Raw genomic sequence first — 27,238 nt, forward strand, 5'->3', positions numbered from 1 at the left:
ATTGAGACAAGAGTAAGACATGAATGTGTGTGGTCAGCCCTGCTCTTTGGTGTTCTCATTGACTTTGTCCTCCGAAAACCATGTGACAACAACCAGGCAGGCATCTGCATGAGACGGCTCACACAAACACTCAGAGGAATCCAACCTGGATAGTATCTCTCTGACTTGGATTTTGCGGATGATGTTGCCTTGCTCGAATCCAAGTCCGCAAGTGGCACAGATCACTCCATAACCTGGGGAAATCTGGCGGAGAGGTTGACCTGACCATCTCACGCCCCAAAACCAAAGCTATGAGGATTGGAGATGTGGACCCAGTGATCACGCTGGAGGATACTCCTGTTGAGGCTGTGGACAGTTTTAAGTACCTGGGTTCTTATGTCACAATGACCAATAAACTGGACACAGAGATCCAGGTGAGGAAGGGTAGAGCATCATCAGCCTTTGCACAGCTGAGTGATGTGTGGAGAAGTAAAACCAGACTGAAGGCTAAACTTCGCATATACAATGCTGTGATAATCACCACACTACTGTACGGAGCAGAGACGTGGGCTACCACCCTCACGGAAGAACACCAGCTGGATGCTTTTGACAATCAAGGCCTCAGAAGGATCCTGGGAGTACGATGCTTCCATCGAGTACGAAATTCGGCCATCAGGGAGAGAACTCAGCAGCCACCAGCCTCCCTGCGGCAGTGGCGGATCCAGAGGGGGGGGGGGCCATGGCCCCTCCCAAACGCATGACGATTCATATCATTTACGCACCGTATATCTTAAGCGAATCTTGGACCCCCCCCCCCCCCAATACATTTTGCTGGATCCGCCACTGCCCTGCGATTGCGGCAAAGGCGACTCCGATGGTTCGGACATGTAGTATATAGTATAGTATATTTTATTTGACACTAAATAATATATTTTGTTACATTATCTGTGGTCAAAAGACATTAAATATAATAAAACACAAGTACACACACGAGACAAAAGAAAATACATAAAATTATGACAAAATTATGTGACAAAATTATGGCATTTAAACAAACAAATCCTAAATTATTCTGGAAACTGTTAGAGGAACTTGGAAATGTTGACAAAATAAATAGTAACAGTGACAACATTAATGTAAACGATTGGTTAGATCACTTTAAAAGTCTAAACAGTGAATCTAATGTTGATGAGAGTAGTTTTACCCATACAGTTAGGAATAGTGTTAGTAAACTGGAGAGGGAGAATGTAAATAAAATTAATCTTGATTATGAAATCTCAAGCGATGAAGTAAAAAAGCATATTAAATTACTTAAATTAGGTAAAACCTCAGGTAATGACATGATTTCAAATGAAATGTTAAAACATGGTGCACCATATCTCATTAATTCAATTGCCAAATTATTTTGTTTAGTTTTAAAGTCAGGCAAATTTCCTGCATTATGGAACTGCAGTTTAATTATCCCTATTTTTAAATCAGGAGACCCAGCAGATTGCAATAATTATAGAGGCATTGCCATCTCCAGCTGTTTATCCAAACTTTATACCATGATATTAAACAGCAGGTTAACTAGCTATCTGCATGAAAACAATCAAAACAGAGATAACCAGTTTGGCTTTAAGAAAAATCATAGGACAACGGATAACATTTATATTTTGAGATCCTTGATTACAAAATATGTAAACAACAAATGTAAAAAAACAGAAAACTATTTATTTTCATGCTTTATTGACTTCTCCAAAGCCTTTGACTCGGTTTGGCGTGAGGACTTACTATATAAACTTCTGCATTTAGACATTGGGGGGAACTTCTATAATTCAATTAAGTCAATCTATAAAAATACACACTATAGCATAAAAATGAATAGGGGAATTACACCATACTTTGATTCTAATAGAGGTGTGAAGCAAGGCTGCAACTTAAGTCCCCAGTTGTTTAATATTTATGTCAATGGTATTTGTGATGTTGTTAACAATTTTGACCCAGTGGATCTGAATGGTGTGAAATTTAACTGTATTTTATATGCAGATGATCTTCTGTTAATATCTACTAGTCATGATGGTCTACAGAAGGGCATTGATGCCATTCAAAATTACTGCCAGAAATGGAAATTAAAGGTTAACATAAACAAATCTAAAATTATAGTTTTCAACAGCACTGGTAAAAACCTTGAAGACAAATTTCAATTCTATATTAATGGAACACAACTTGAATGTGTGAATTTTTATAACTACCTTGGCATCACTTTCCAATCAAATGGGAAATTTAGTGCAGCCACAGCAAGGTTATATGAAAAAGCTCACAAAGCATCATTTAAAATGTATAAAATGCTTTGGGATTCAAATGAATGTCATTCAGTGAGTCTAGCCTGTAAACTGTTTGATTCTATTATTAAACCAGTTATTCTTTATGGGTCAGAAGTCTGGGGTAGTTTTCTGACTAATCTATTTAGTGGAACTGGCAATAGCAAATCAGAGATTGATAATACTGTTTTTGTATCAAAGCTATTCTCTGACAAAATATTACCAGAAAAACTTCATATAAAGTTTTGTAAGAGAGTTTTGGGAGTACATAGGAAGGCATCGAATATTGCTTGTAGAGGTGAACTAGGTCGTTTCCCACTTGTGATTGATGTTTGTACTACTGTCATAAAATTTTATCAAAGGTTGTCATGTAAGAAAACAAACAACATAATTATCGAAGCTGCTTTTAAAGAAAGTAGTGGGTTTAAATACGATCCCTGGTATAAATTTGTCCAAAAACTTCTACAAATTACAAATATGACAAACACGGATACTAATCAGACAAATTTTTGCAATCTGTTTAAAGAAAGGTTAAACCAAATCTACTCAACAAATGTGGAAAGTCAGTTGAACAAAACTGGTCATAATAAACTAAGTACTTATAAAACATTCAAAAATAATTATAAATTTGAAAAATACTTGGATGATATAAAAAACAAAAAACACAGACTAGCATTAACCAAATTTCGTATTTCAGCCCACTTCTTGCCAATTGAAATAGGTCGTCACAGGGGAATAAATAAAATTGACAGGGTATGTAACAAATGTGACTCTAAGGATGTGGGTGATGAAAAACATTACTTTTTTCATTGTGACAGTTTTTCAGAACACAGAAAAAAATTCCTCTATACATTGTTCAAATACTCACCTGACTATCAAACATTACCAAATGGAGAATTGTTTATTAATGTTTTCTCTAGTGTAGACAAATATATTTGTAGTATTTTAGCTAATTTTGTTTTTCAGATTTTAAAATTATTTTAGATTAGTTGTGATACTGTATGTTTCTTACGTTGGACTTTACTCAAGCATTGTTTTTGTGTACGTTCCAAATAAAATATCCTATCCTATCCTATCCTATCCTAAATAACTAAAGTCTAAGTAAAATTATTTATAGTAAAATAAAATGCTGTCAATAAATTTGCTAGCACTATTGGCAATGAACCCATCTCTCGAACTTAAAATTTCTGTAAACATTTGTTGTTTTGATAGTTTAAGGATACTTTCATTATAAATGCTAACTGCATTCAGAAATTCAGTACGAGCATTTGTTATTCCAGTATGGTTACAGTATAAGAGTGCATGGATTTCATTGCCAATAGCCCCATTGTTACAAAGTTGGCACTTTCTTTCCTCTGGAGGTATCCCTTGATATCTAAGTTTTTCAATTGGTAGGGTATGTGCAGATATCCTAAATTTGGTGAAGCTGGTTCTATGTTGTGCATTTTTTACTTGATTCAAATATGGTTCAAATTTATATGTAGGTTTGAACTGAGTGTATGTACGTAATTTATTGTTTTGGGTTGTCTGGACTGTTGGTAGCCAAACTTTTTCAACATAGATTTCTTTTAATTTTGACTTAAGCAGAGTATTGTCATCAGTATCACCAGTTTTAGTTATCTCCTGTAATTTATTTACAAATTTTGCCCATGTATTACCTTTGATTTTGGTTTCTGAGATGTAAGCACAATGTACTAAGTGACTGCAATTGCTGATGTTGTTTTCAATTCTTTTCTTGTATTTGAATAATTGTGCACATATTTCAGTAATAACAGGATAACTTCCAAGTTCAGCTCTAGAAGCAATATTACTTGAACGCCTGTGCACTCCTAATACACTCTTACAGAACTTAATGTGAAGTTGCTCAAATTGTGATCTGTCATTAAAGAGATTATTAACAAATCTTTTTGTATCAATTTGATCATCCTGTTTAGATTTGTAAATCTTGAAGGTAAAAGCCCCCCAAATTTCTGAGCCATACATTAAGATCGGTAAGACTGTACTTTTAAAAAGCTGTAAAGCATTACTAATAGAAAGAGTTCGGTTATGTAAAGTGATAGTTTGCCTATAAGAATACCTAATGCACGTTATGCTTTCATCACCAGATTTTCAATGGCAAGTTTAAAATTACCATTACTTTGAAAAATGATACCAAGATAGTTATATGATGTAACTACTTGGATTTTGTTATCATTTAGGTAGAAATCCATTTCAATTAGCCTACCTAATTTATTAAATACAATAATTTTTGTCTTATTGATATTGACTTGAAGTTTCCACTTTTTGCAGTACTGTTCAAGTTTATCAAGACTATTTTGCATTCCTGCACTTGTATCTGAGAGTATCACAACATCATCAGCAAAGAGTAATGAATTGATTGATACACCTTCCAGATTCACAGGATTTGAATAAATATTTTTAGAAAGATCATTAATAAAAATGTTAAACAGGAGTGGGCTAAGATTGCATCCCTGTTTGTAGAGGGTGTATTGCACGACCATATGAGATAATGAAGTTGTATAGATAGGTCAGGATAAACAAACTCGCATAATACCAGAATACAATTAAAAATAAATTCAACAGCACATATAGTTTCATCGTTGAAAATAAAATATAGTTTTCTCAGCTGGTGACCAATTTCCGGTTAATTTGGTTATTTTCATTGACGCTGCAGGTCGGCGACACAACGGGTTATTTTACTATTGACCTGAGTGAGCAGACCCCCTAAGCGTATGAACGGGACTATGACTTGTTTATTCCCCACCTGACCCCGGTCAGACAAATACGCCTCCAGTTTAGCCATTTTGAAGTGCGGGCCTTAATACCACGCCGTGTTAACCGCGACAGTATGGCAGTTGCAGCTCTCAGGTAAACAAATGCATGACTTTTATTTATAAATATTCAATCTTTCATTCATAGACATTTAAAAAAAAAAATAATGTTTGTTCACAGCCATCAACGGACGTTGGACACGTATTGTAAACACGTCCTTGCCCCTATACATCATGTGCTTACTTCATTATTTGAAAAACGCGTTCTATCTTCATTGTATCCGGGTTTGTATCGCGACTTTCTAGAATTGGTGAACTGGCGTTCTAGAATTTTCGTGGTTACATACCATAACCTGGTTATGACGTGGTACGCGAGATCAAAGTACCGATAACTCGGAATATGCAATACATTTAATAGAAATTAATTAAGCAGTCAGCTGACATGTGCTGACTGTGAAAATAAGCTATGCGTATTCACAGCGACAATTTGGTTGGCCGAAATAATTCGTTCTATAACCAATCACGACTTGTGCTACGTCAAATAATGAACTAGAGTTCATTACATTGTCAATGTGTCAATCACTCAGGGACTTCGCCGCTTCGTTTTATGGCATAACACCTCCCAAACTTGTTCATTAATTACTTTCATAATTGCTTTGATCAAGAAAGGTCAATGCATTTATTTACCATTTGTTGTGTACCCAAAATGTGCCGTTTATAATCAATAAAACTCAGACCATGCTCAGACTGATATTATCTTTGCAGTGTAGAAGGAAGGCAATGTATATAGGGTGGGTGTCTGCCCTTGTTGTTGTTGCTGCTGTTGTTGTTGTTGTTCTGGTAGTAGTTGTTTTTGACTCTGCTGTAAACAAATTTTTTGTGAATATAAGAACACAAACAATTTTTATCTGATCATCTTGAAATTTTGGAATTTTATTAATCGCTATGAAACATCAACCTAGTTAAATTTTGGTATAACTAGCAATTACAATTTCAAAGATATGGGGTACAATTTTACTGAAATAAAACAATTTTAGACATAGAAACAAGTGTACAGTTTTGTCATTGATACCCTATAAGGCTGAGAAAAAAAATCTCTGCTTCTTGTTTTTGTGCGCATCATTTTGAACTATGTGCCTCAAACTTTTTTTTTCCTTCTAAAGCATTCCAAAATGCGCTTGTACTCGCACTTGTCTCAATTTTCCCCCATTTTAGCTCAGTATTTCAAAAAACAAAATAAAAATCGCCTCTCCGCCTCATTTTAAAATTTCCATGAAACTAGAAACAGAGTTGTTGTTTTTATTTCAAACTGGTTTAATCATGGAATTTTAAGGGGTAATTTGACTGGGATGTTATTTTTTCCTAGCTCGTAATGAAGTGAAGGAAAAGTCATAGTAGTGGCAAAATGTCTGCTGTCCAGCGCTGTTGGCATTAAATTTTCTAGTGGGTGTGATAACTCCAATAAGTCTACAGTAGTTTTTATTTTAAAGTGTATATTTGGAAACTTCATAGATTAAGAATTTTGCTTTTCAAGTGGAAGATCAAGAGATCAAATTCCATGCTAGAACCCCTCCCCCCACAGTCCCTCTATTCCCGGTCTGGAAACGGCTAGGATTATTTTGTCTCAAATCGTGTCTCGGGTAAACAAACCATTCGCACCCAGGCCGAGGGAGTCAGGAAGTCGGACAGATTACGATATCATCAGAATATTTATTAAAATCAGAAAATTTACTGTCATGAAAGTGATATACCTCAATGTATGACTTCCCTTTGACCTCAATATTACAGGTAACTACGATGTAAACAAAACATGTACTAGTAAACAAAATTACCATTATGAAATTTTGCACTGAACTCTGATACGTATCGAAACCAGCCTAACAACCAACATTTAACATTAATAAAATGCGGTGTGACAAATAACAAATCAGTCCACCAAATTTTAATGTTTCAATCATAAAATGTCAAATCAAAGACAAATATTGGTTACGTGCTGAGAAGAAGGGTAAATAAATTAAAGCTCATTTCAATAACCCCTAAAGTCAAACACAAAACATTTCTGGGTCAAAGGTCAGATATTTTGGTTAAACAATTGTGTGAAAAGGCTTGAATTCAAGAATAAACGACTAAGTTGCAAAAAAACACATAGCAATGACGATGTCAAAAATAGTGTCCGGCAGTGTACTGATCACGTGACAATGCTTTGCGCATACACGCAACACAACATGGAAGGAGGCCAATTCACACGTAATACAATGGCCGTTTCCAGACCGGGGATAGAGGGACTGTATAGAAACTTGCTATTTTTAGCTCCGCTGTTGACTTTGTCGAGCAGAGCTTATCATATGAGTGATTGTCCGCCGTCGTCCGTGTCAATGTTTTACTTTTTCGACTTCTTCTTGAAAACCATAAGCCTGAATTCTTTGATACTTGGTGTATATGTACCTTGGGTAGACCTCTCTCAGATTTGTTCATTTCATGATGATATTTTCAATTCTCTAATTTTGGTGAATATTTTTGTCATTTTTGGTAAAAAGTGATATTTTCGACTTCTTGTTAAAAACCACAAGTCCAATTGCTTTGATATTACATATATAGGTACTACATGTGGACCTTTCTCAGATTTGTTCATTTTGTAATGATATCTTTAATTCTCTAATATTGGTGAATATTTTTGTCATTTTTGGTAAAAAGTAATATTTTCGACTTTTTGTTAAAAACCACAAGTCCAATTGCTTTGATATTACATATATAGGTACTACATGTGGACCACTCTCAGATTTGTTCATTTTGTAATGATATCGTCAATTCTCTAATTTTGGTGAATATTTTTGTCATTTTTGGTAAAAAGTGATATTTTTTTCTTGTTAAAAAACCACAATCATTTATGGTGAAAAATGATATTTTTGAATTCTTGTTGAAAACAGCAAGTCCCATTGCATTGATACTATCCATATTGTTCATTTTCTAATGATATCTTCTGTTCTTTAATTGAAATGTGCATCGCTAACAGCGGAGCTATCTCAGCCGAGAGGCTGCTTGTTTATTCTTTATTTTAAATTTTTTCTTATGAATGAGGAATTCTATAATTTTCATGTTTTTTTTTCTGTGAATTTTTGTTTTCAGCATTGTCTTTGAATTATTTATTATGTCACATTCTTTGTAAATGCAATCATTAGAAGGCGCCCTTTAACTTTGTGTTGAATAACCTCAGTGTTTAACATTTTCAATGAATTTAATAACATATGTCTACTAGAACTGTTTGCATATTAAATATTGAAGGTATAGTGTTGGTATTTATTAGGGCTAAACCATACAGCAAAATAGGGTTGAATGTACAGTCAATTTAACTACTGTAGAATACTTTATTTTCGCTTGGAATTAATTTTCGCTATTTTCGCTGAAGGAATGACTCAGTGAAAATAAAATCCAGCGAATATAATTTTTTTCCTATATTTTACATTAAACTTGTCAAAAATCAGTGAAAATAAAGTCCATACAAAATACTCAAAGTCTTTTCAGCGAAAATTAATTCCAGCTAAAATAAAGTATTTTACAGTAATCTAAGTTCATAATAATTAAATTAACAATAGTACTAACATTGTGAATGCAAGGGTCAGATCATTCAACTTAAATTAACTGGATAACTTCAACTCTTTCTGTATTTCTATACTAGTACATAATGCACACTCTACATTACACCTGTTTTTGAATCCCATTAAATTGTCGTCATAAGTTCATAATTAAAATTTAAACCTACTTGTATCATAGTTTTGTAAAAAAGTTATATACAGAGCATAATATGACGATTCCCTCATCACTTTTATTTCTCCATGTTTTATTTTCACTATTTATAAATCTTGCTAAGTATTCGAAAGAGATGACTGTTTTTTATATTTTAAAATCATTTTTTTTATATGTTCCTCTATTGACAGAGTTCCAAATTTTCAACAGTCTCTAGCCAAGACTGTCTGAACCTGCATTTATACCATAAATATGTTGCTGAATCATTTTTTTAGGAACTTTTATGCCATTCAAAAAATATTTTTATGATTATTCATTAATTTTTTTGTATATACGACTTTTTAGCCTGTATTTTCTGCACAAAATGCTTAGATAATATATTATTGCTTTGTTTCAGGCCTCTCACTTTTGCTATGCATTGTTAGTTTGTTATCCACTCATGCATTCATTATTAATTAACCTTAATCCTACCAGCCCTATACATTTTTACATTGATTAAGGGTTGATCGAGGTCCTCAATAGACAAGGTTGTTATAGTTATGCTATGTTTTTTTAATAAAGATAAAGTATTGTAAAATACTTTATTTTCGCTTGGAATTAATTTTCGCTATTTTTCGCTGAAGAAATGATTCAGTGAAAATAAAATCCAGCAAATATACCTTTTTTCCTACATTTTACATTCAACTCATCCAAAATCAGCGAAAATAAATTCCATACAAACCCCCAAAAAGTGTTTTCAGCGAAAAGTAATTCCAACTAAAATAAATTATTTTACAGTAATACACTTTGTACATTGTTTGTATTCGGCTGATTCTGTATTTTGACTTAATATTGAAGCAGTATTTACAGTATTCTGAGCTTTGTTTTCATCCTAAATAGAGAACTGCAGGTGTGGTGACCGTGTTTCTGTTTTGTACTCCTACATCAGGATTAGTAGTCTGGGTTCACTGACCTAAAGTACAGCAATGAGTGACATGTGCTGTCATAACACATGTTAACCCCATGACATGTACACATATATATTGGTTTCATTCAAAATAATTTCCCCCATCCAACTCCTAAAAAAATTCCTTGACCTTTCTGTCATATGTATTACATATGTACTATGATATTTATAATTTTGTTATGCTTTTGAGATGTGTTTGTCTCCAATGTTTTGCCCTTTGTTTGTAGACATGAGTTGTTTATCATTGTAAAATCATTATCATTTATTTGTCAAATTTTAATATACCATTATTAAAAATGCAACTACTGTAAAATCTGTATTAGAAGCCGTGGCTTCTATTAAAATGGTACAATGCAACAGAGAACACATGAGAAATGATGAATTTTTAGTTCTCAATTATTCAAAAAGAATGGGTGCAACTTCTATTAGGGGTGCGGTTACTAATACAGATTTTACGGTATACAGAATAATTGATGGCTTCTACAATGTATATATTGAAGAAATAGGAAAAAAACGCTCTCTGTTTTTGTGGCAAGTTGTTAGACCTTGAATGTGATTATGTTTGGTCTTACTGTACCGAGTGGTAGATATTGAGTGAACAGCAGTGTTTAAGGTAGAGATGCAGTTTACCGGACAGGTATTTTAATTAGTTAATTAGGAAACCAAGATGACCTCCCTTGTCCACAAAACTATATATTTTCGGAAAGCTTATTGTATGAATTTTAAAATTTTGTTAGTATTTTTTGTTTATGGACAATGTAGTTTGAAATATGCACAAAAATGTTCTTTTTTGGTCAAAAGTGATTTTAAAAAAATTAGCTTCTAAAACATGCTTCTGTTTCCTGTAAAAATTGGTTTACGTGTACATCTGTTTACTATGAAGAAAACGCCGTCTTGAAAACTGTCTACCAGTTGTCAATTTTGCAGGGCAGCAGCTCAAATTTCACTACTTCAAGTTATGCATAAATTAACACCCCAGGCTAGTTGTCTGTATGACTGTTGTAACACTGTTCAACCAAAAACAATGCCCCCACGGCGTTTTGAAGATAAACACATTGTCAATCAGTTGTGAAAATTTCAAAACAAAAGGTCAAAACGTCTAGGAGCTATTTTTTTTTTTAAAGTGCTGGGATGTGCACTAAAAAGAAGCTGAGATAATTGCTAATTTGCATAACAATTCACTCAGTAAGAAGTTTGCTAATGCTCATAATTAAAATGGCTGTAACAGTTCCAAATTTAAATGTATTATCGTTTTGTAAAAAGTTAAATATAGTGCATTATATGGAGATCCCGTCATTCCTGTTTTTCGCCATGTCTCTGTTTTATTATTTATGTACAGCCCTGCAAAATCTTGCTAAGCATTCAAAAGAGAGAATGTTTGTACCTGTTATCTGTATTTTAAAATCGTCTTTTGTCTATGTTCCACTATTCACAATTCTACAAAATGTTAACAGTCTATAGCCAAGACTGTTTGGATAATAAAAGCAAAGAAAAAAAAAATTTCACTCCCAAGTGCCCACGAACCTGCATCTCTACCTTAAGGGGATAACAAACATTTTGTTTTTGTTAATTTCTCTTTTGTCTTGCTTATCTGTTTGAACTATGTGATTGAGGCTTCCAGAATGTTAAAGGGACACCTCCAGTTATGCCTAATATCACAACAAATTTATCCACTGGATTAAAATTACAATGGATAACAAAAGATAGATTAACATTATAAACAACATAAACAATAGTGTCCCATGATTCTTTGGTGCAATCCCTGGGTTTGGAAGGTTCTCCTTTAATGCTTCTACTCTCACAAGAAAAAAAACACGTTTTGATACAGTGAATTTGTCGCTTGCACTGTCCATCATGAATCAAATGGTAAAGGTGAGCGATCGTCATTTTGACTTGTATCTTGCAACTGATCGATCGTCAACATATTCACATATTCTACTCGACTGGAAACTGTTAATACTAGCTGTCTGTCGACTGTGTGAATAGTTATGTAAATTTTTATTCTTTGTTGACTATCATAACTACACGTCTACTTATTTCAAATTTCATACCTTTTGTGATGTTTTTTCGTAGTGTAAATGGTAAATGTTGTTTTTTCACAGTTTTGATTCATGACTGTTGTTTTTTATCTATGATACACACTGTATGTGTCAGGCATGTCTTATTGTGTTCAGTCACATTGGTATAATTTGAATTAAACCATGGAACTATAAACCACAGGAAGTACAACCACTTTCCTTTGAACTATGATAGTTGCCGCCATGTTGAATGTTTATTTTGACTGTTTATTTCGTTGCATTAAAAAATAAGCCAATTAACGCGATTGAACATTAATTTCCGACTATCGTTCATTTTCGGAGTCAATCGTGTGACTTCGGGAGATCACGTGATCGAGTTGTTTTGGTTTATAGCATAAAAAAACAATGGCGCCAAGACAAAAACACTGATAAATGAGCGACATTCAACGGGGAAAAAAACAAAACATTGCCACTTCTGGCGATTGAAGGGAAACACGGAATAAGTCGGGATATCTTGAAAACAAACAGCATACCAAACCCCATGTTTCGCAAACTTTCGTAACCTTATTTTTTCGAGTAAGTCAAAAACTACATTGAAAATGATGAAAACTCGCTAAACTCCGATCCGTTGCACGACTTGCGGTACACTGAAGGTCACCCTGCAGACCGACTTGTTTGCGCATGTGTAGTGAACAAAATATTTTACTGGGCAGATATGAAATATTTTTTTTCAAGTTTTTCGTTCCCAGCAAAGCGGTTAATATGGCCGTATCTGCGGCAACTAACATGGAGTATGACTAATGTTGTGGAAACAAAAGCGAAAGCACTGTAAGATAAACTAAGACAAAGGTTTTCTTAATCCTCTTAGTTTCCTTGTTTTTTCTGTGGTTTATAGTTCAATGATTAGACCAAAAATGTGTTGTCAGCATATTTCACCTTTACACATGGATATCTTATGGATGAGAAGCAAATAGTAGGTGCCGTTGAGAAACATGGGAGTTAGTTAATCTTATCTAAATAATGGATACCATAGGTGCTAAACACCAAACATTAAACAAACTCAAGGTCTAACACCTTGTCACAAAGTTAGATTTTTGGTGCATACACGCCACAGATTAGTCTGTGTTTTTAATACTTTATAATGATATCATAAAATGATCATAATGACAATAGAATGCAAATTGGTTTTATTTCTCTAATAAGTTAAGTACGTGTACATACAAAATGTGTAAGAACAAGTTTAAACAAAGACAGTGTCTTTGGTTTAAAGCTGAAAGCTACCTTGTTGATATCACTAATGTTCAGCTACTATGATTTTTTAGTTAGTAATCATTGTTGAAATTGAAACTGTCAGACAAACAGGTTGCAGGTAATTCTAGATCATGTGACCAATGTACACAAAACAAAGTTGAAGATGAAAAACCACTTTGTTATGAATTGCCCAGCATTTAGGGCACATAGACTGCATGTATATAACAAAGCAGAAATTCATATAAATATAGTCCGCAGCTGAAACATCCGTCCACCGAATATATACCCCACCTGATCTAGATAACGATGTTTGTGTAGCTTGTATAAGTAAAATATTTCAGGGTTCGTTTACTGGTTGCTGCCTTTGAGCAGACTGAGAGATAAGTAAACAATATTTATCAGTATTGTCAATACAAGCGAATTTTTATATGGATTTATTTAATTAACTGTGTTGATGTTGGTGTGAAGTACAGTGTCAATGTGGTTATAAATTAGGGTTTGATCTAAAATTCATGATCAGTCCACGTAATCACAGTCCCTCTATCACTATAGAGGGACTGTGACGTAATCATGTACATGTAATCAGCCACAGTCCCTCTGAGGGACTGTGAATCAGCCAACTAATATTAGGTTAGGTACCTAAAATGTGCAGTATATCTCATTTCAACCAGTCTAACTTGTGAACACTGTAACTTTCCAATACTTAGCCAATTATTCAAAATTGTAAGGGTTTTCAACAAAGATTTGCTGACAAATACAAAAGTGCTCTATTATGAAAACTCTACATGTGTACATTCTATCATACTATTTCAAGCTTCTGGTATTTGTTCTCTACTTGACAGGGTTATAGCGAGAAAATGAAAATTGCTTGTCAAAAAAATATACAAATCTATACAAGATAATAGTTATTAGTCTGTAGCCACAGATTTATGGTATTAGTATTTTAGTATCTGTCTAGGTATACTGTCTAACAGCTTGCTGGTTGGTCTTTTACCTTGCCCTCCTTATAAAATTATTGTTGTTAAAACCATGGTGAAATGTACAGTTGTGATGTCAGTGTAAATACAGTATGCTAGTACTGTGGAATACTTTATTTTCGCTGGAATTAATTTTCGCTGAAAAGGCTTTTTGGGCGTTTTGCATGGAATTTATTTCACTGATTTTTGATGAGTTTAATGTGAAATATAGGAAAAAAAGTATATTCGCTGGATTTTATTCTCACGAAATCATCCCTTCAGCGAAAATAGCGAAAATAAATTCCAAGCGAAAATAAAGTATTCTACAGTAAATAAAATGCGACTCAATAACATTTGTTCTATTATTCAGGGATTAGAACTTTCAGGAATTCACGGTTTTATTCCTTTTTTATAATCTCTCTCATACTTATCATTTTTTTAGAAATAGTTTTCGTATCGGCGTAGTGAGGCCATCATTGAATCTAACACGATCAACGATAAGGACGTCGCACAGAGCGGCAGTGTGCGAAGAATTTGCCAAACCGTTAGTCATCAGAAACGTACCCAGGGTTGATAAACTCAGATCAGGTTCAGTTCGAGTTGCTGTGCAGTGCGCTGGTGTCAATTTTGCTGATAATTTGTGTATCAAAGGAGTTTATCAAAGACAGGAAGCTCCACCATTTGTACCAGGTAAGAAGAAATATTACTTACCGGATAAAATCAAGGATTTAAGGCTAATACCAGTACGTTACTTACCATAGTTTATTTCATTAAGAACCTGGAGTCTTAACAAGACAGTAACTGTGTTTTAGAATGACTTTGGCGCTTTCTTTTTTTCTCTTTGTTTTGTTATGTATAATCTCATTGCAGAGTGAGATGATATTATATTGTATATGCAACTGTTATTTCCATGTTAATACATATGATGAATATGTCATTCCACAAATGAGTGATTAAAGCTTATTTCAGACCAATGTTCCAATCACAGAATGCATGTAATACTTTAATTAATTGGTTTGATTCTATAAACAGAAATAATCTAAGTCAAAAAATGTGTTTGCTTCTACCGTATTCGACCACGTTAGCGCCCAGGATCCTCAACTCAGAAAATCATGATTTACCCGAGCACCCCCCAACGAAATAGAGTGCAAATGAAAATTTTAAATCACCATTCATTCAATTCATGTGACAGCTAGACTATTTGAGGGAAAATTAAATTACGAAATTGCGTCGTCATTGACTTTTACAATGAAGAAACAGAAATGGTCACAAAAAATATTAATTATGTACCACGCAAATTTACGAGATTAAAAATATTTGTTTGTTGGAACAAAGTTGAAGTCAAAATAATATACGGGTATTACGAAGATACCTCAAAGTATACACGAAGACAGTACAGCGACAGTATGCGACACCGTACTGTCTGAGTGCATTCTTTGAGGTATCTTCGTGATAACCTTATTATTATCTTTTCCTACTAAGAATACATCATGGGAATACCAAAATCTAAATAGTTTAGAACAGAATCAGCGAACTTCTTTGTGTGGAGTCTGGTCAACCCCTGGTGGCAGCCATGTTTGTTTTTATTATTAGAGGACGCTTACGCGTGTAATCATTTCGCATTTCCTAATATGGTAGGATGAAAATACCCCGTAAAATACCGCAAAATTGTGGCACGCTGTAACTTATGGCGTTACGGTGACAGATGTATGATAATGTTATACTGGATTCCATCTTGCATTTTGTATTATCCTGATTCCTATTTCCCTAGATGTACTAAAAATGAACAATATTGCCTTGAAATACAAGTCCTTAAAAATGTTTTAAACTTAAATAAATAAAAAATTAATGTACTGAACTGATTACACCAAATGTGAGATAAATTCACAATAATTGTTTGTATTCATGATAATGCAGGATTTGAAGTATCCGGTGAAGTAACAGAAGTCGCTGATAATGTGGTGAGATTCAATAAGGTATTGGACAACATTTTTTTTGAGTCTAACTTGTCTCTGATAAATCATTTTGAAGCCTAGTTAACTTTAAAAAGTCTTTTCGAAGTGTCATATCATAATGCATCTTGCAATTTACTTCTGAAGTGAATGATTTTTTTGTTGTCAATTTGGCACTTTCTACTATTTTGAATATTTGTGAAATGATACAGTGACCTCTCTCTAAGTTGTAAATGTCGGGATCCAAGCAAAAAACATGACTTATCGGAGGTTGCTTTGTGAAAGTGGGGTTCGTGCTTTGAAAAAAACATGTACACACATGGGTTTAATCTTAGTGCACTTTCTTTATTGTAAAGCATCACAGTTTTTTTCAATGTCATCTTTGTCAGATAATTTCACACATTTTCTGTTCAGTCCGCTTCTTGGTCAATTTTAAAATTTTAATAGTGGACTCATCGACATGCAGCACATGCAGCCCTTGTCTTGATTTCACCATTCTTGACACAGTTGATTGCTGTGAGTTGTTTTACGTACGGACAGAGTTGACAGATTTCGCTCAGGCTTGCTGCATTACATTGGTCCTAATTTACTGCATTACTTCAATCGTTAGGGTGACAGAGTGTTTGGCATTTCCATGGCTGATGGATTTTCAGAAGAAGTTGTCTTAAGTCCCCAGGTAAGGTGTTATGCTTTGTTTCAGACATTGCACAATAAATGATTGATAGAGAAGAAATAAAAATAAAATTGTCTAGATTTTATCTGCCACAAACTCACTTTATTGCTGTAAGCCATTCAATCCCTGTTTCTATAAACTTACTTGATTTAAGTACATTGATGACTCAAGCTAAATTCATATTTGTACTCCTTACTCTATGAATATTACAATACATATATGCAATGTATTGGAAAACTATTATCACGCTGAACAAAAAAATTAAATGTAAATTTTTTGGAAATGTTTAAACAATATTTGAATTCATATCAACAATAACAATATGACTTTTGATGATCCGCTCCAATAGAATTGCCATAAAAATTATACACTGTATCAATGTAAGTCCCTGGCAAGGCAACTTTGAATGAACTGTAAATGCTGCATTCAATCAAAGAATCTAGAAAATTCAATGGCAAAACGATCAGAAATAATAATTATAACAGCAAAATATGTGCTATTAATAAAGTAAAGTGACTTCTATTGACTAAGTGCTTTCTGGGAACTTTGTATACGTGACACTGATTTTAGTTGTAAACCGACATTTCTTTCACGTTTATGTCCTACCATGGAGGTAGAAAAGAGAAGGAGTGAGGACGCTATTTAAGCCAATGTTAATCTTATAAACATCCTTTGTCTTCGCTCTGGTTAAGCCACTTATTGTTTTTGTTTTGAAGTCGTTTTATCTACATGATGATAGCCGCTTATTTACACAAGAAAACGAGAGTAGAACTGAAAAAAATAAATTCCGTTTAAGCATCGTCTATAAAATTGAATGCGCAAACCATAAATAAAAGAATTGTGCATGCGCAATGACCTTTATCGGATCACAAAGGTCATTTCACACTTGTAGGTACCGGAAATTCTGCATACGGACACTACCAAGATGTGTGATTACTTCTTTTCTGATATTTTTCATCACAATAGTCGTCCAACTTTGGACATTGATTAAAAAAATCCCGCAAATTTCCGCAGTGAAATTTAAAGATACATGATAAGATTATAACAAGATGTTTTGACGAGTCATTTTTCATTGGTGTGCAGAACTGTGCAGATGTTTAAAATCGCGCATTTTGTTGTAATAGATTTCGGGCGTTGAGTACACTCAGCGTACGTCTTTCGCTGCATTTTGTATTATTGTTATCTGTTTGGGCATGCGCAGTGCGTTGAGAATCTTCGTGAAGCTTCCGAATACAGCCGAAACACGTAAGCCGATTAACTGTGACATTGTACAGCGTGTTTGCAAACTAATTACAATGTGTATGTGAGTAAACAAATCCAAAGCATCATGAAACCAGCGGAAACAATAGCGTCCTCACTCCTTCTCTTTTCTACCTCCATGGTCCTACCATGGCAACAGCTGAAAACATGATGTTTGTGTTTTTAGTGGAGCGGAACGCCAACCAGCCTACCGGCTTGTTTCATTGTATGTCACTGAGAAAAATGTTAAGACGTGGAAGAAATAATTATACCCGGGAAACCAGTGCAAAGTAACAAATATTGCTTATTTTTATTTCCCAGGCATTTGGGACTTCCACAAAAATTAATTTGGCGACCTGAATTTTTTTATAATGTTTCGGGATCTTAATGGACATAACATTTTGAATTAAGCCTGAACCCCCACTGCATAAAGAAATTGACATTTGTTTTTAACATACTTGTTTTTTTTATAACCTTATTACTAATTACTAACAATGGTAAAATTCCTTAGACTCTTTGGCACATTCCTGGCAATGTGAGCTTCCAGCAAGCTGCTGCACTTCCTGTTTCCTTTGGTACGGCTATGTTAGCACTCACCGATAGAGCACGTATTCAGCCAGGGTAAGCACTTCTACCGTCAATTTACTAAAATGTATTTACAACAACCCTTCTTCAAAACCATAAGGAGGCAGTCATCTGATGTACATGTGAGAGATGTGAAACATATATCCAGAATTTGCAGCTTTTTTAATAGCAACAAAAATAATGACGTTTGAGGCAAACACTAAATCGTTATAAAAACGAAAATCATACATGTATAGTGAACCTGGCAACATTGTACTATGTACATCAATGATATTGATTGATGCATTGTGTCCATGTTGCTGAGAACACTGCCCGCACAGGTTTGAATCCAATGACAAGGAAATACAATTGCATCATGGGTAATAGCGCCACCTGTAGCACCACATCATGTATGAATATTTGTTTTATAGAATGAATACAATTTGCTCATGCATGTATGACTATTTTTGAGTGTCATAATTTTTCTCGCCATTTTGACAATTTTGTTTCTGCAATATTTTGCACATTTTTAAGTATTTTCCTCTATTTATTAATTTTGCACCAAATGCTATGCCCATTTTCCATTTGGTATACAGTTTATGGTCAACTTTTTAAAAATAATATGGAAAACATTATGCAGCTTCTTTCAAAGGCTAACAACTTACAATTATAACAATTCAACACATTTGGTACTAAACTGATGAGAATAAGCAAGTACATGCATGTGTAAGTATACACAGCAATACTTGTACCGTACAAGGTGATTGGATGTATCTGTTGTTACCAAATTTCACAGTCTGTCTCATATTTGCAACAATTACTCAGCAAATATACCCAACATGCTGTTTACATTGAAAACAAAATGTGTTTCTGCTCATATCATGTGCATTGGTTTAAAACTAAGTTTTTTTGTCAAAATATTTGGAAAATGAAAAATTAAAAAGACTATTCAATTTTCATGAAAAGTCAATCTTACAATGTAAAGAGATACAAGCATACCTATATACTTTGATTTTGGACCAGAAACTTTTTTGTTGTAGTAGATAGTGTTGAATCAGAATATACCATAATATAGAATAAATATAAAAAGATTTGATATGAAATAAAAAAAAATGCTTGACAATGTGAATATACTGTCAACACTTTGTAGGTGTGATATTTTAACTCTCTATGTCTTATCTGCATTTGTGTATCTTGAGTCACATGTCATAATTGTCAATCCTTAATATGCAGAATATTTCTCTTGACTCCTCAAATCATAGTGAAGATAACTGATATTATTATGATATTATTATCTGTCACCATAAAGCCATATGTTACAGCATGCTGTAATTTTGCGGTATTGCACTGGGTATTTTTAAATATGGAACGATTACACACATAATCGTCCTCTAATAATAAAAACAAACATGGCTGCCCTAGGGTTAAATCTGTTCTAAAAGTTTTGGATTTTGGCATTCCCATGATGTATTCCTGGGAGACAGTACGCAGTCACATCGACCTCTGCTGCGCGACGGCCGACATTTCCGCTGCGTGTTGACCGACACTTCCACTGCGTGTTGGCCGACACTTCCACTGTACAGTCTTTGTGCATACTTTGCAGTATCCTCTTAATAACCTCGTATTACAAATAGAACAGAGCATAGTATGCTGTATTACTGTGAGATGCTTTACTATTGAGATAATTTATTTTCGCAAGAATGAGTTTCATCCTTTTTGTCTTTAACGCATTGTGGACAAAATAAAAAAAAAACATTTTCACACATTTTTTAGACAAAAATTGAAGCAGGGAATGTTACTAATTGTCTATTGTTGTCATACACTTTAAAAATGTATTTCAGTAAATATTTTTGTCATTTTTGACTCCCGTGTGCGAAGCACAAAAAGGGAGTCTTTGCAGTTAGTGTGTCTGTATGTGTGTCCGTCTGTTCCACTGATATCTCAAGAACCATACATCAGTTTTTGATGAAACTTGGTGCATAGATGCTCTGGGCCAATGCGCAGATTTGATTAGGTTTTGGTAAAAATCCATGCATATTAATTACCTAATTTGCATGATAATTAGCTGATTTTTGGCTGTTTCATGACTGTTCCACTGATATCTAAAGAACCACTCATTGGATTTTGATGAAACTTGGCACACAGATGCTCCAAACTAATGCGCAGATTTGATTAGTTTTGGGTAAAAATCTGTGCAATATTAATTACCTAATTTGCATAATGATTAATCAATTTTCGGCTTTTCCACTGATATCTCGAGTACTAATCATCACATTTCAATAAAACTTGGTACATAGATGTCATAGGACACTGCACAAACCTGAAAGTTTTTAGGGTAATATCAGTAGATATTAATTAGCTAATTTGCATAATTAATTTTCAGCTTTTGATATTTCAAGTAGTAATCATCACATTTCAATGAAACTTGGTACATAGATGTCATAGGACACTGCACAGACCTGATAGTTTTTAAGGTAATATGAGTACATATTAATTACCTAATTTGCATAATTAATTAATTTTCAGTTTTTGATATTTCAAGTAGTAATCATCCCATTTCAATGACACTTGGTACATAGATGTCATAGGACACTGCACAGACCTGATAGTTTTTAAGGTAATACGAGTACATATTAATTACCTAATTTGCATAATTAATTAATTTTCAGTTCTGATATTTCAAGTAGTAATCATCACATTTCAATGAAATTTGGTACATAGACATCATAGGACACTGCACAGACCTGATAGTTTTAGGCTAATATCAGTATATATTAATTAGCTAATTTGCATAATTAATTAATTTTCAGCTTTTGATATTTCAAGTAGTAATCATCACATTTCAATGACACTTGGTACATAGATGTCATAGGACACTGCACAAACCTGATAGTTTTTCGGGTAATATGAGTACATATTAATTATCTAATTTGCATAATTAATTAATTTTCAGCTTTTGATATATCAAGTAGTAATCATCATATTTCAATGAGACTTGCTACATAGATCTTCTAGGATTATGCAGAGACCTAATTAGTTTTAATTGGATATTAATTACCTAATTTGCATAATGTTCCACTGATATATAAAGAACCACAAATTGGATTTTAATGAAACTTTTAAAGAGAACTATGCAGAAACCCAATTAGTTTTTGGTAAATATTTATGCTTATTAATCTCCTAATTAACATAATTAATTAACACTGATATCTCAATTACTGATCATCACATTTGAATAAAATTTGGTACATAAATGCTCTAGGACAATAGACAGGCCTGATTAATTTTGGGTTAAAATTTGTTCATATTAATTCTCTAATTAGCATAATAATTCGTAATTTTTTTTGTTCTGTTCTGTTCATATTAGTTACCTGATGTACATAATTAGTTTTCAGCTTTTCTATCAATATCTCATGTACAAGTAATTTTGAATTAATTTTTAATGTGTCTTCAATACTCTCAGCACATGGGAGTTCTTTCTAAGCTTTCTTTGATTGAATTTTATTCTTAAAAACGGCTAGCCCAGTTGCTTCGATATTTTATATGAGGTGGACCTGAGTCGGATTTTTTTTTATTTTGTGATAATACTTAGGCTATTTTTGACTTCTTCTTGAAAACAGCTTGCTCAATTGCTTTGATATTCTACAGGTTAGGTGGACCTCAGTCAGATTGATTTGATTCATCCCTCTTCATTTTGTTTTGGTAATTTTGAAAACTACTAGATTGATTGATGTGATATTCCTTTCTCATTATGCATCTCAAACAGCAAGGCTATATCAGCCAACAGGCTGCTACTTGATCTATATGACCGTAACATTGCCAGCTGACAGCATTGCAATGCAATAGGCATTCACTGCTACTGTTGCTATCAGCTTTCAGTGGCAAAATGCACAAATGTAGAATCCCCAGTCACATGTACCTGACTTTTCATTGCCAAAATACACAAATGTAGAATCCCCAGTTACTCAAAATTAAAAATTATTCTAGAAACATCAAAATCGGCAATGAGATATTGTTTTTAAACATCACGGGAAAATCATGCACTCAAGCTGCACTGCCAAACAATATCTTAGTCACCTTGATCAATATTATTTTTTGTCACCCACCTTGCATTGGTTTTGATGCCACAACATGCATTGTATCGCCATAGTCGGCAATCGCATGTACTACTAAGGCCCTCTACTATGAGGTATTTCCAGATGTCGGGATTTGTGGTATTTTTATCTGCCATCTCATCTGCATGAAAAAAGCCTGCTCGATTTACATTCAAATGCAACTTCAAATTTGTTTTCTGTGTCTGGTAATTTAGTAAAAACTGCAAATAACCATTGCGTAGCAACTTCAAATAGATCTTTGAATGATGTACATTGCGATGCAGGACTTGTTTCAGTTAACATTGTTGCCACTAATCGGCAAATTATGATTTTGGGATTTAGAGACTCCATACTCCTGAAAAAAATCTTTGCAAACTTCTGTTTTACCATACTTTTTGTAGATTTTTATTTTTGTAGTAATCCATGTTATTGTTTTAAATTTACATCCATGACAGTTCTTGTGAAGCTCATTAATGTTCATGAATATTAAATTAGATGTTCGATAAAAACCACTTTCTGTGCAAATAGCAAAAATAAAATTCCTACAGTAACACCATAGCCACCAATAAAGATTTTGGAAATGATTTTTAATTGTTTAACTGATGAATTAAAACAAAAGATTACTCTGATCAATTGGCCCTGAAAAATTCAAATGGGCCATCTCTGGGTCTGCAGTAAGTGTTAACTTAACTAAAACATAAGAGTTAAAAGCTTTCCATACACAATGCGTTTGATTTGATTACTGGTATATTGTAATTCAATACATGTCAATCCCATATTTAGTTAATTGTGTGTTTAAATTGATACTGTGCGTGTCAATTTGATAGAAGATTTCACATTTTTGATAAAAACACTTTCCATTGTCATAGTAACTGTTTGAAGACATAAATTTCCATTTCAGATCAAATATACTTTTGAATGTTTGTCACAAGTTAAATTACAACTATATCATTTGATTTCAGTGAGACAGTGTTAGTCACAGCTGCAGCTGGTGCTCTGGGATTGGCAGCAGTGGATATTGCAAAAAATGTATATAATGCCAAGGTTAGTCATTTTGATAGTATACATTAGTTATACAGATTCACCTCTGTGTCTTCCATGTTCAAAATGCATCATTTCTGCGTGTGCGTAGACTAAACAGGCAAACTAAGAAGATTTGCCAGCGCCTTGTATTTATTGGTGGTATTCGATCTCTTGTAAATATGTATCATGGGACATACTAATATACATACACACTTGTATAATCTTGCAATAAAAACATACAGGGACTATGTCATCATTATATGAGTAGTTATTCTATGCCTTTGGTTTATTGTTGGTGGTTTCAATGACAAACTAGAGTAACTTTTGCTGATGTGATATAGCTGTACTTTTGTCCAAAATAGTTTTGACCATTACCAGATGAAACAATTCTCTATTTTAGCAAACATTCAATAACTATATTTGTGGTTTTATGTTGTTTTTTTTAATTCCAGGTAATAGGTGCAGCTGGAGGTCCAGAAAAGTGTGTCTTACTGAAAAGAAAAGGAGCTGACCATGTAATAGATTATACAAAAGAGAGTATTCGAGATAAAGTGAAAGAATTTACCAGTGGTGATGGTGTGAATATTGCTTTTGATATTATTGGGGGCGATTCATTTACTGAGTGTCTGAAAAGGTGAGTTCCAGTGTTGTAGTTTAATGTATATACCTGACTGCCGTTGACTTAATTAAATACTATCTTTATTAGTCTTGAATGACAGCTAGTATTTTAGTGGATTAGCTGAAAATCCCATGATTCATTGGGAATTGTCTGTGCTTGCCTATAACTATCAGTCACTGATTTTCTGATTAATGCTTGACAGTTTAATACATGGTTAACAAGTGAAAACTCGAGTTCCTGTAGCTTTTGTATATATATAATACTGTAAATGCATTAATAATTATTCACTGGATTTTAATTTTCGCTATTTTAGCTGGCAATTAAAATTCACTAGATTAATCAACTTGAACCTGTAAAATAACAATGAAATTTATAGTTTCCTTGACAAATTCATGAAATTAAAACCCAGTGATTACGCTCAAAACATCAAAATAGTGAAATTAAATGTAAGTGACAATAAATGGTTTTACAGTTCATTGAATGAGTCATTGAGGTTGTTGATCACATTGTGAATTCTGTTGACAACTCCCAAATTATATTCTAGTAGTGTGTGCTCACACTTACTTCTTATGATTCTATCTCCGTACAGCCTGTCATGGGGTGGTCGCATCCTAGTCCTTGGCTTTGCAGGAGGAGACATTCCAAAAATACCAGCTAACTTATTGCTACTCAAAAATGCCTCAGCCATTGGAGTCTATTTTGGAGAGCATTTACACCATAATCCAGGTGCTATGAGGAAATCAGTCACTGATGTCTTGGACCATTTTGCAGATGGAACGATCACACCTACTATATCAGCAACTTTTCCTTTAAAGGAGGTAGGATGTTGTTTATTTTTTCTTATAAATTTTGATATTACCTTCTTTACCAGACTTAATAGGTATTTAGGTAGTGATGACAAAGTGCTAGAATATCTTTTTTCATTCCCTCATTGGCACTCGCTCATCCCATTTCTCAACAAAACTCTTCCAGTTGAGCAATTTTAAAATATTGTTTTGATTTTCTTGATTTTCAATAATCCAATAACCAAGGTTATGCTAAAGCGAGTACATCATTCACCTGCATGGTTTCAATACTGTGCAATACCTTATTACATGATTAACAAGTGAAAACTAGAGTTCCTGTAGCTTTCGTATATCTATGTTACTATATCACTGGGTTTTAATTTTGCTATTTCAGCTGATAATTAAAATTCACTAGATTAATCAACTTGAACCTGTAAAATAACAATGAAATTTATTGTTTTCTTGACAAATTCATGAAATTAAAACACTGCAAATATGCTCAAAACATCAAAATAGTAAAATATCAATAAGTTTTTAAATAATTTATTATGTACATGGTTTTGTTGAATGTATGTATTAATTGTAAAGTCAAAATGTTTGCATTCTTTAAGTATAAATCGTCATACGACTTTCTTCAAAGTCTATAACACTGAATATATAATGTATCAGCCATGAGATGATTGTTTGACTTTAATATTTTTAATTTTAGTTATTCAATTATGGTATCATACTGTTAACTTGCTGTACAATAAACTCCCAGCATGCAGTGTGGCAAACTCCCGACATGCTCTGGGGGAAACATCCAGTTGACTTTTATGTAGAGAAATGCACATGTCCAGTACTTTGTGTCACATGCTCCCTGTGTTTTCTGTTGCTGTGTAGTCTAATAAAGATGAAACCGTTTAATGATATCGTTGAGTTTGTACTTTATTAACACAGCATATTTTAAAATGGCATAATAACATTCATACATTTAAAAGTATTCCATCGTTTACTGGTTCTTTCTTTCCAAATATCTAACATCATATAATCTTGTATTCTTTCTCGTAGATTAACGATGCACTTGAAAATATCAGCTCTCGCAAGTCAGTGGGCAAAATTGTGTTGAACGTCCTGCAACGATGAAACCAACATGATGACCATTGTCAGCCTAGCCACCAAATACCTTTAAGGAAACATATCATATAAACTTCCTTTGAGGGTGTCACAGATTTTAAACTTGTTTTTATTTTCAATCAAAATTATCTTTTCAAATTGTAGGTGCATCATAGATAGGTGTACCTCGCATGATGAGTACAATAAGCAATAAAACTTACGGGAGTAAAATTATAGCTCTTTTTTTTTATCCAGGGTTGCCATTCTCTTAGATGGGCCAGTACAGGAAGAAAGTAAAGTTTAATAGCATGGTAAAACTGGTTAGCATGAAAGAGGCTTTTGGGTATGGGAGGCTTCATTTGATTTGTACATGTAAAACAATTTTTTTTTTTTTAATTTTTCTTTTTACCAAAAAATGAACTTCTGGATCATTGTGAGAGGTGATGGTAATGAAAGGTTTTAGAGAATAAAATATCATTTCACAGTATATTGACTGAAATGTATAAAATTTATAGCTTTCTCTTATGGTGCCTTGGAATTGCATTAAAACGTCTATGTCTCTGTAATGTAAAATTTGAATTTGTTAGCACAATATTTAATGATTGGGTTGTTTTACAGAAGTCACTATCAAGTGCTTTTACAGTTGTTCATTTGAAGGGATGCTGTAAACAAATAATGTGTCAAATTTAGAATTATTTTAAGACAATTCAAACTTGTTATATATGCATTTTGTATAAACGGAGGTCTTGATTGGTGAATTTATTTTAAATAAAGTCATTGGTGACCATTACTTAATACTGATTGGTGTTTATTAATTCATATTGTATATGTGGTAACTGGGGGTGGGGCATAAGCAGAACATGACTATAAAAAAGGGCTGTTTAACAATTTATTATGTCAACCCTAACCTGAATACTGGATCATAGTCAGTTGGCGCACACCTGATATAATAAAATAAATGTGATATTTACTGTATGGGGACTGTCATCTTAATGACGCATAAATCTATTTAGTTTTATGCGTCATTCAAGATGGTGGCCCCCATATAGTAAATATATTGCATCCAGTCTTGGCTAACATTTACATTGTATGCAAGCCTCACCGTGAAATGCAATAAATGACTGGTAGTAGTTCACAACTTTGCAACTCAATTTTATTATTAAAGTATCTATTTTGTGTCCAGATATATACCGGGGTAAACTATAATATTCACATACAAATAAGTG

General features: G+C 33.5%; 2 protein-coding genes across 2 annotated transcripts; both read left to right on the forward strand.

Annotated features, from left to right (window-relative positions):
• Positions 1 to 290: 290 nt before the first annotated feature.
• On the forward strand, positions 291 to 1,530 carry LOC146747508 (uncharacterized). Its single transcript, XM_085497312.1, has 2 exons — positions 291 to 635; positions 1,459 to 1,530. The coding sequence occupies exons 1-2, from the start codon at positions 291 to 293 to the stop codon at positions 1,528 to 1,530; spliced, it is 417 nt and encodes a 138-aa protein (XP_085353438.1).
• A 3,399-nt stretch (positions 1,531 to 4,929) lies between these two features.
• On the forward strand, positions 4,930 to 26,807 carry LOC100367907 (protein Cryzl2-like). Its single transcript, XM_085496804.1, has 9 exons — positions 4,930 to 5,150; positions 14,411 to 14,658; positions 15,886 to 15,944; positions 16,531 to 16,596; positions 18,344 to 18,453; positions 23,453 to 23,534; positions 23,966 to 24,147; positions 24,722 to 24,950; positions 25,968 to 26,807. Exons 1-9 carry the CDS (start codon positions 5,131 to 5,133, stop codon positions 26,040 to 26,042), a joined length of 1,071 nt encoding a protein of 356 aa, XP_085352930.1. The 5' UTR covers positions 4,930 to 5,130; the 3' UTR covers positions 26,043 to 26,807.
• The last annotated feature ends 431 nt before the right edge of the window (positions 26,808 to 27,238 follow it).

Source organism: Saccoglossus kowalevskii, chromosome 3, assembly GCF_978046115.1.
Source record: "Saccoglossus kowalevskii chromosome 3, keSacKowa6.1, whole genome shotgun sequence".
In the NCBI taxonomy this organism is placed as follows: domain Eukaryota; kingdom Metazoa; phylum Hemichordata; class Enteropneusta; family Harrimaniidae; genus Saccoglossus; species Saccoglossus kowalevskii.

Bases quoted from the DNA above. Each gene is read 5' to 3' on its own strand.
- LOC146747508 (XM_085497312.1), top strand. From the start codon at position 291: ATGAGGATTGGAGATGTGGACCCAGTGATCACGCTGGAGGATACTCCT. The intron at 636-1,458 runs GTACGAAATTCG...TTTTTAAATCAG, and splicing joins GAGTACGATGCTTCCATCGA to GAGACCCAGCAGATTGCAAT.
- LOC100367907 (XM_085496804.1), top strand. From the start codon at position 5,131: ATGGCAGTTGCAGCTCTCAG. The intron at 5,151-14,410 runs GTAAACAAATGC...TCATTTTTTTAG, and splicing joins ATGGCAGTTGCAGCTCTCAG to AAATAGTTTTCGTATCGGCG. The intron at 15,945-16,530 runs GTATTGGACAAC...TTCAATCGTTAG, and splicing joins ATGTGGTGAGATTCAATAAG to GGTGACAGAGTGTTTGGCAT.